Source organism: Prionailurus bengalensis, chromosome X, assembly GCF_016509475.1.
Source record: "Prionailurus bengalensis isolate Pbe53 chromosome X, Fcat_Pben_1.1_paternal_pri, whole genome shotgun sequence".
NCBI classification, from domain to species: Eukaryota; Metazoa; Chordata; class Mammalia; order Carnivora; family Felidae; genus Prionailurus; species Prionailurus bengalensis.
The window spans coordinates 98,028,574-98,037,852 of NC_057361.1; the positions used below are offsets into that span (position 1 = coordinate 98,028,574).

Consider the following 9,279-nt stretch of genomic DNA (forward strand, 5'->3'; position numbering starts at 1 on the left):
CCAGAATAAGGGGGAACGAGGGTGTTACGGGCTGAATTGTGTCCCTCCAGAGCACACGTGCGGGAGCCCTGGCCTCCGGTACCTCAGGACGTAACTGTAGGTGGAGATGGGCCCGTAAGACAGGTGACTGAGTCAGGATGAAGCTGTCAGAGTGGGTCCTAGTCCAATCTGACTGGGGTCCTTAGAAGAAGAGGACATTTGAAGGTGGGAGCAGGCACACGCAGACCCTGTGAAGAGGCAGCAAGAGTGCAGCTGTCTGCAAGCCAAGGGGAGGGACCTCAGGGGACACCAATCCTGTGTGCACCTTGATCTGGATTCCTAGCCTCCAGACCTGTGAGGAAATAAATGTTCCCTGTTTGAGCCACCGGCTCTGTGGCCCTCGGTTATGGCAGCCCCAGCAGTCTCATACGTGGAGCCACTGACTTCCGACCCATTGACTCCGGACAGACTCCCTTTCACGGAGTTGCTCCTTCTCTGAGGCCAGTGATGCCCAACCCGGCAAAGGAGGGGTCCGCTCAAGAGCTCACAGAAGGGCGACCTAGAATGCAGTCCTCGGGTTGAGAAATGGAAGAGCTCCATCACCGGCAGAGAGCTGTGGCTCCGGGGGGGGGGGGGGGTCTAGGCGATTTGCGTTGGGTGTTAGTCTTCATACTTCTTCCTCAAGTACAAAATGAAGGAGAAAGATATTAAATGGAGAAAGGTTGGAGGGGGGTGGTTTTTAACCATTACTGGACCACAGGCCCATCTAAACATGTGCAAAGCTCTGGACTCCGAGAAATATAGCGTCTGTATTAGTTTCTTGTGGCCGCCCTAACTAATTACCACCAACTCAGAGGCTTAAAACAATTTATACTCCGATGGTTCTGGAGACCAGAAGTTCAGCATCAGTTTCTCTGGGCTCAATTCAAGGTGTGGGCAGGGCTGTGCTCTGTTCTTTGCCTCTTCCGGTTTCCGGTGGCTGCGGGCACTTTTGCCTGTGGCCACGCCACTCCAATCCCTGCATCAGTCTTCAACATCACCTTCTCCTCTTCTGTTTGCGTCAGCTCTCCCTCTTCTTCTGTCTTACAAGGACGCGAGATTGCATCGAGGGCCCACTCAGATACTCCTGGAGCATCTCCTGCCGGCGAGATCCTTAGTCTAACCACATCTGCAAAGACTCTTACTTTACACGAGGTTAACATCTGCAGGTTCCGGGGATTGGGACTTGGTATATTTGGGTGGCCATTATTCAGCTTCCTACAGAGTCCAGAATCTTTGCATCCAATTTCAGGCAGACCGTGGACCCCAGGTAGGAGCGTCCGCTCTGGAGCTGCATTTCACCCAAGATATCCTATAAACGGATACGTTGGAGGCAGGTCCATTTACTAATTCACCATCCTCCTACATCCTCTCGGCATGAACTACAGCGACTTAACAAAAATCACACCCAGCTCTTGTCCTAGTCGATCGGAATCCCCCCGGAAGCGGGGCCCGGGGAATCTGCATTTCTAACCAGCTCCCTCCTCCCCACCCCCCCACCCCCCCAATGATTCTCTTGCAGCCAGACTTGCACCCATACCTTAGTGAGTACTGGTTAAGGGCCCGGATGCCCGAGTGCTTTCCTTGTGACATGGACACGCTACCACCTCCCTCACAGTAAAAGAATTGTGTAAGTCTATTTGCACAGAGCAAGCGCTGATGCTTTTTTTTTTTTTTTTCCTCCCTTCCCCCTATACAAAGGTGAGCCGCTTTTATTGTGTATTTGATTTCGATCCCATTCGGTGTTTAATGCGCCGGCCCCAAGGCGCGGAGTTGAGCCAAGAGCGAAAAGAGGGAGAAGCGGGCAAGAGTCGCAAACTCTTCCAGTCCAGGCTCCGAAGCGGCCTTGGACGCCCGCCGGCCCTTCTGCCCACCTCACCCCGCCCCCCTCGGGCGCATATTTGCATCCGGCTCGAGACCGCGCGGGGACCCGCCCCCGCGCCCCGCTGATTGGCCGCGCCGGCTCTCTCGTCACGCTCTTTTGTCTCCGTGGGCCGAAGATAAAAGCAGCGGCGGCTGCCGTGGGAACCGTGCTGTCTGGACTCAGCTACCCCTCGCTGGTGGCGGGGGGCGCCGTGCGGAGCAGCTCCGCGGGCAGCTCCGGGTCGCTTAAGCGGCCGGGGACGTGCCCGTCCTCTTCCCTCGCAGGGCCGCGGAGACCGGAAGGCGGCATCCGCAGCTGGCAAGGCCCGAGGGTCCGCAGCCCACCGAGCCGAGCACGGGTAAAGAAAGGGGGGCGCGATTGCCCGGCGGCGGAGAGAGGAGGGGCACCGGTCCCGCGTGGCTCCCCGCCTGGGGGAACCGGGGACGGCGAGGCGGGGGGAGGAGCACGCCCGTGGACCGGCAGCGCTGAGGGAGGAGGTGGGGTTGCGCTGGATGCCGCCTAATGGGTAGGATTTGCCTGGATTGAGCGGCGGGGCCTTTTCGGGGAGGGGGGACGAAGGGTCGGGGTGGGGGGAGGGAAGGATGGCAAGCTGTCTGCCTTGAACCCCCTTTGCATCCCTTCATCTCTTCTGGAGAGGGCTGTGTGGGTGTGCGTGTTCAACTCCTATTCCCTATCTCCGTGGCAGGCCATCAAAGCCGAATCCGAACTTGAATTCTGTGCGGCTGATTGCAGAGCTGGTAGGCCGACCACTTCCCGGGGGAAATGTAATGGGGCGGGGGTCGCTTTGGCTTGTGCTCAGAAGGTGGGAGAGGGAATTTTCCGCCTACCCACAGCGGAGGCAGCGGGGAGGGGGGGTGGGTGGCGGGGGTGGAGGGAGCGGGATGAGCGAGGAGGCTGCTCCTGACCCTTCCCTGCCCTGCCCTCCGCCGCGGCGGCGCAATCTTGGCGTCCGGAGGTCTCGGATCGGCGACCCCCCCGGTGGACAAAGATCGGCTGTTAGCCTGGAGACGAGCTTTCTCGCGGAGGCCACCGGTTGCAGAAGCTGGAAGTGAAATAAAGGCGCGCGCGCGCCCGTTCCTGCGCTCCTGTAAGAATCTGAGACCTAACCGGGGCGGGGGTGGGGCGGGGGGACTTTCAGAAGGGGGTGTGGTTGGGACCTGAGACCAAGAGGTTAACGAGATCTTATGGATTCCGACAAATCTGTGACCACTGTGCTCTATTTTGAGAGGCCAATATCAGCTTCCGTACACACGATTACACTTAGAATTAGAAGCAACAGTTGCCCTCCCTCCTGGACTGGCTGGATGTGGCCGTAAAAAGCACCCTGCTTACACCGAGACACCGGCTGGCTCCGTGAGGTTGTAATCGCCAGTCTCGCAGATATTTTTAGGGAGGTGGGCATATATAAGATGCACTGCAGGATATGCAGGAAGGGAGAGAGTAATACGACTGCAGCCAATTCCCTTATTAACTACTACCCGGTTTTTTCTTCTTCTTCTTCTTTACAGCCCCTACTGAGATAGGAGAGTCCCCCAGCACGCCTGCACATTAGGCTAACCCACAAAGCCTGAGCGTCTTGTTCCATTCGGACACCCCGATCGTCATCAGTCATGGCTAGCATCATTGCGCGCATGGGTAATAGCGGGCGGCAGAACGCACCCTTGCCGCCGTGGGCCCATTCTATGCTGAGGTCCCTGGGGAGAAGCCTCGGCCCTTTAATGGCCAGCGTGGCAGAGAGAAATATGAAGTTGTTCTCGGGGAGGGTGGTGCCAGCCCATGGGGAAGAAACCTTTGAAAACTGGCTCATCCAAGTCAATGGGGCCCTGCCGGATTGGAATATGTCTGAGGAGGAGAAGCTCAAGCGCTTGCTGAAAACGCTTCGAGGCCCCGCCAGGGAGGTCATGCTTTTGCTGCAGGCGGCCAACCCCAATCTAAGTGTGGCCGATTTCTTGCGTGCCATGAAATTGGTGTTTGGAGAATCAGAAAGCAGTGTGTCGGCTCACGGTAAATTTTTTAACACCCTGCAGGCGCAAGGGGAGAAAGCCTCCCTTTATGTGATCCGTTTAGAGGTGCAGCTCCAGAATGCTATTCAGGCGGGGATCATAGCTCAGAAAGATGCAAACCAGACCCGCCTGCACCAGCTCCTTTTAGGGGCCGAGCTGAACGGGGACCTGCGCTTTAGGCTGAAGCATCTTCTCAGGATGTATGCAAATGAGCAGGAGCGCCTCCCCAGTTTCCTCGAGTTGATCAAGATGGTCAGGGAGGAAGAGGATTGGGATGACACTTTCCTTAAACAGAAACGGCCCAAAAGATCCGAGTCACTGGTGGAGAGGGCCACCAGCCTGATGGCATTTCAGGGCTCCCCGCAGATAGTGGTCGGCAGTCCCGACTGCAACGTGATAGAGATAGATGATGCCCTCGATGACTCAGATGAGGATGTGATCCTGGTGGAGTCTCAGGACCCTCCACTGTCATTCACGGCTTCTCCGCTCCCCAGACGCAGGGCCAGACCTCGGGACCAAGTGCTAGTCATCGATTCCCCTAGCAGTTCCCGGGCTCAGTCTCCTTCCACCAGCGGGGGTTCTGGGCATAAGAATGATGGTTCTAGGCACCTGCGTAGAACCAGGAAGCGAAAACACACAATCCGCTGCTCCTACTGCGGCGAGGAGGGCCACTCAAAGGAAACCTGTGACAATGACAGCAGCCGGGCCCAGGTGTTTGAGAATCTGATCATCACCCTGCAGGAGCTGACCCATACAGAGGAGGAGGGACCCAGAGAGGCCCCTGGCCAACAAGATGACCCTTCTGAGCTGCAGTGAGCTGGTGTCCCCTAGCCTTAAATGAACCCTAACCCACATTCTGAGTCCAGCAATGGGACAACTGGGGAGGGGCGCTTCTAATTGCATGAATCCACAAAGCAGCTTTCCTTTGGGAGTGGAGTAGAGAGGGTCTTGAATACCAGCACAGTGGAGGGAGACAGCCTGACCTCTGTCCTTGCTTCCCCAGCCCCCCTGCCTAAGGGCCTGTTTTCTTTGTGCGCGCATTTCCTCGCCGGCTCTGTTCTCTTTGTGAAAGTGGCATCATTCATTGTTAAATCTTCAAACAAAGAAAAGTACAAGAAAGTAAAGTACAAGTTACCCCCAGCTCTCCACCCCGATCTAACCGTCGTCATCCCTTTGATGGACGTCCTTCTAGATACTTCCCTATACCTGTGTACCCAGATAGATGTATGTATAGATAAAAATGATCACATAGAAGTGCTGTTCTATAGTCTGTATTTTTTCACCAAATGATATATGTCGTGGGCTTCTTTCTATGTCAATAAATATTTATCAGCATCGATTTTAACGTCTCTGTTACTCGTTTAGGGAGAGGTGAAGGGAAAAGGAGCAACGTAGCAGAAAGCTATACAGGGATGGGTTTGTACCCCGAGGTGGGGTTTTTATCGACCTCAATTTGCAGAGGGAAGGGAAAAGGGAAGAAGGAAGAAGAGAGGGCTGAAGCCGTTCCCAAAGGTAGATGGACGGAGCCCCTTACAATGGGCCTGCCCCTCGGGTCAGACAAGCCAGGCTACGGTGCCCGCTAGTTGGATAGCAGTGGGGCGGTGCTTTCTCCTCTACTGGATTCAAAGGAGTCCGGTGCTGAGGTACTAGCCCCAAAATAGGGCTCCCAGGGGCACCATTCCTGGTCACTTTGAGGAAGAGCACTTCTTCCTCTGGGTGCATCCCTGGGATTGCTGTTGCTGCTGCTACTTGTGGACATCCCGGGTCACAACCGGGAATGTCTCCTGTGGCCTGACGCCACCCTCTCCTCACCACCACCCCCCCCCCTTCCAGCCTCACTCCCCGGTGAAGGAAAGGAGAGAGCAGAGCCCAGCGCCGGGAGCGTCAGGGCCTCCCCCCATCAGCCCTGAAGTGATTTGCTGGAGGACAAGGGCGCCCGAGGACTCCAAGCTAACCCCCTCCTCACCCCAAGAATTGAGACTCGCTGGGGAGGGATGAGAAGTCATCTAGCAGCCGGGCACCTGCAGGAACCCGGCCATCAGAAAGCCCAGAGGCCCCATACAGCATTTTAGTGAGTGGAGGGCACTCACGGGGGAGGGAAAGAAGGGGCGGACCCTCCTGGAAGCTAGCCTGCCCCCCTCCATCTCCTCCTCTCATATTGGAGGGTGGTAAGCGAGGACGTGGGTGACCTCAGCCCCTGAGGGTCCCTGTGTTTTGCGTAGGTGCGTGCGTCCCTATTTCTGTGAGCAGGACGAGGCGGGGCAGGGGGGGGGGGGAGCATGATTGCATTGAGGGCTGTGTGCGGAGAGGGAAGTGAATGCGCAGATCCGAGGGCCCGGGGGGAGTTGGTCGTGCATCAAGTAGGGACTTCACAGAGCTGAGAGGGTAGCGTTTGCAGCAGTGGGAGATGGTGCGGGGGGCGGGGGGGCAGAGAGAAGCACAGAGGAGAGCGGGTGAGGGCGTGATGACCAGGAAGACACAGGGAGCTGACAGCCACAGGAAGCCTGGCGGGAATCGCAGGTTCCAGGGGACGCTACAGAACTCTGGGCTGTGCTGTCCTAGCAGGGGCGGAGGGGAGGTTAGGGGCCCAGGGAGAGGTACTGGGGTTTTAATTAGGCTGGCGGTTGATGACAGCTCAGTGGGGATGACGAGCTCCGTAGGGACACAGGGCTGCGGGCTGAGGCCCCGAGGGAGCAGGAGAAGCCACGGCAGCCTTCCCTGGGCTGCCGTACTCAGAGCCTGCCTTGAAGTACTTCTCTTTCCAGAAAGAGCCCCTCAGCCCCTCCCAGGCCTCTCCCTCCTGCCCCATCAATGACCTCACAATCTGACCCTAAAACCCTCCACTCCAACCACCCACGCTCCCCTCTCAGAAGTGGTGGTGGTGGTGAGGGTCAGAGGCTCAGCCTTCCGTGCTCCGCCATCACCCCTCCCCCACCCCACGCCTCACACCCCGAATTTGCCTTCAGCCTCAGCTTTCTTAACCCTCATGTGCAGAAAGAGACTGGGAGAGCCTCTCTGCCTCCGGATCCTTTAGCTGACGACTGGCCAGGAGATCCTTTAGCTGACGACTGGCCCAGCATCCCTCTGGGGCACCTCTGGGAAAGTCACCCCTATCTCTCCCAAGCCGAAGAGGACCCCCTCCCGACCCCAGGCAAGTGGCAGCTCCACTCAGACCCTGCAAAACCACTTCACAGTGTATGTAGATTTTTAACCCTTAGTTCCTTGCTATGCCTCCCTAAATCACCCCTTGGGAGGTCTCTACCTAGATTAGAATATCAGTCCACCTCCGGATCGTTCCCGCCCCCCGCTGACTTCACTCTATAAACACTTGTTGAATATTTGTCCAAAGACACAGCTTGTGCTGTCGTAATTTCTTTCTGGCACCAGGCAGAATAGAAAGACGGAAAGAAAAATCCATACATTCGGCCCATTTCGCGACCCTCCTTTACACAGGAGTCAGTGTGGGGGTCCGGTGTAGACCTCTGCTTTGAAAACCTGTTCTGTGATCCGGCCTGTTTTCCTCCCTTCCCCGGCCCTCCCCTCTGCCGTGTAAATTTGAGATTGTCTAAATTTTCATTTCACCCACCTGATGTAGCCTGACATTTCTTTTTGTCTGTTTCATTTCAAGAAAAGCCAAGAGACACATATTTTCCCTGATTAGAAGACATGGAAATGACACCTGGGCATTCTGATCAGCTTGATGAGGTTGGTCTCCAAAAGGCTTCACTTGAAGCTATAGGCTAATTCGCATTGATACGGATGGAGCTAGAGAGTCTAACGCCAAGTGAAATAAGCCAGAGAAAGACAAATACCATATGATTTCACTCCTATGTGAAATTGAAGAAACAAAGCAAAGGAACAAAGGGAGGGGGAAAGAGACAGAGAGTAGAGGCAAACCAAGAAACAGACTCCACTATAGGGAACAAACTGATGGTTACCAGAGGGGCGGGGGACGGCGGGGGTGGGGGAAGGGAGGAATAGGTGACGGGCATTAAGAATGCACTTGTCCCGATGAGCACCCGGTGACGCATGGACGTGTGGAATCACTCACTATATCGTAAACCTGAAACTAATGTTACGCCGTGTGCTAACTCACCGGAATTTAAAGGAAAACTTAAAAACAAAAAAGAAAGCTAGAGGCTAATTTTCTTCCTTTCTGCCTTTATTCTCATCGGTCGCTAAGAGATGAAAATTGCTCTTTTTGTCTTGTCAGAAGAAACCGGCCTCTGAGTGCCCTTTTGTGTTAGATCTCCCTCCTTCTTGGCATTCTCTCCCTTTGGTTTCCATGACACCCTTTTCTCGTGGCTCCCCCCTCCCCGGTCTTGTGGTTGCTGCCACTTCTCCGTCTCCTGGGCCGAATCTTCGTCCTCGCCTTGATCCCTCCACCATAGTCATAAAAATAAAAATCCCGACAACCGTGATTTATGAAGAGCTTACCGAAGTCCTTTAAATGCATTAGCTCTCTTAATCCTCTTGTTAACCCCCTAAAGTAGGCATTACCATTAGCGCGCGTTTCAGACAGAGGAAACAAGCTGGGACCTTAAGGCACTTGCCCAGGGGCTTGCGGGTACTTGGTGGGGGAGCCGGAGGTCAGACTCCGGGGTCAGGGGCACTTGCTTCTTAAAGGTCTCAGCCGGCCTGTGATCACAACTCCGCACGGCTGTGATCGGCTGCGCATGACCTGTGAGTAAACGGAGGTTCGTGTACTCAGGAGAAGACGACCTGCCTTTCCCAGGTGTGCCCTGTGTAGGAGTCACTAGCACAGGGCCGGGCCGGGGTCGGCCCTCAACATCCGGTAGCTGCTCGGTAGCTGCTCCTACTCTGCTAGAATGCTTTGCTCTGCTGGGCAGGGGTGGGGGGGCTGGGGGGAGCTCATCCCAGAGGGCCACAGAGGCTCCCCAGTGTGTGGTGGGAACGGGGCATGACTGAGGTCGGAGGAGTCCTTTACAATCCGGGTGACCCTGAAATCCTGTCACTACCGGGTATCTCAGGGGCATCATAAAAGGGAGCAGGGCCGGTCTCAGGCCTCCCGTTGACAGGATGCATGGCTCTCCAGCCGCAGCCTCTCATCTCAGACACGAACTCACAACTTCTTACACACGGTCTCTCGCAAGCACTCCTACAGGTAGGGACTCTGTCCACTGCCCCTATCTTATAGACCAGGACGTCGAGGCCCACCCGGTTATAGTCACTTGTCTAAGATGAGACAGCTTGTGAGGGCTGGAGCTGGAATGGAATTGATCTGCCCCTCCCCAGAGCCAGAAATCTTTCCTGAGCTGGAGGAGTCCTTCCTAAGGTAATGGGTACAAATGATCTGATCATTCTGTTGGCTGCATCCTAAGGTTGGATTTCTTTTCCATTTCTTCCTTCCTT

The 9,279-nt window shown here is 55.7% G+C and overlaps 1 protein-coding gene across 1 annotated transcript; it reads left to right on the top strand.

Moving 5' to 3' along the window:
* Positions 1-1,963: 1,963 nt before the first annotated feature.
* On the top strand, positions 1,964-5,245 carry ZCCHC12 (zinc finger CCHC-type containing 12). Its single transcript, XM_043571399.1, has 4 exons — positions 1,964-2,240; positions 2,589-2,640; positions 2,859-2,990; positions 3,412-5,245. The coding sequence occupies exon 4, from the start codon at positions 3,514-3,516 to the stop codon at positions 4,720-4,722; it is 1,209 nt and encodes a 402-aa protein (XP_043427334.1). The 5' UTR covers positions 1,964-2,240; positions 2,589-2,640; positions 2,859-2,990; positions 3,412-3,513; the 3' UTR covers positions 4,723-5,245.
* Positions 5,246-9,279: the final 4,034 nt, after the last annotated feature.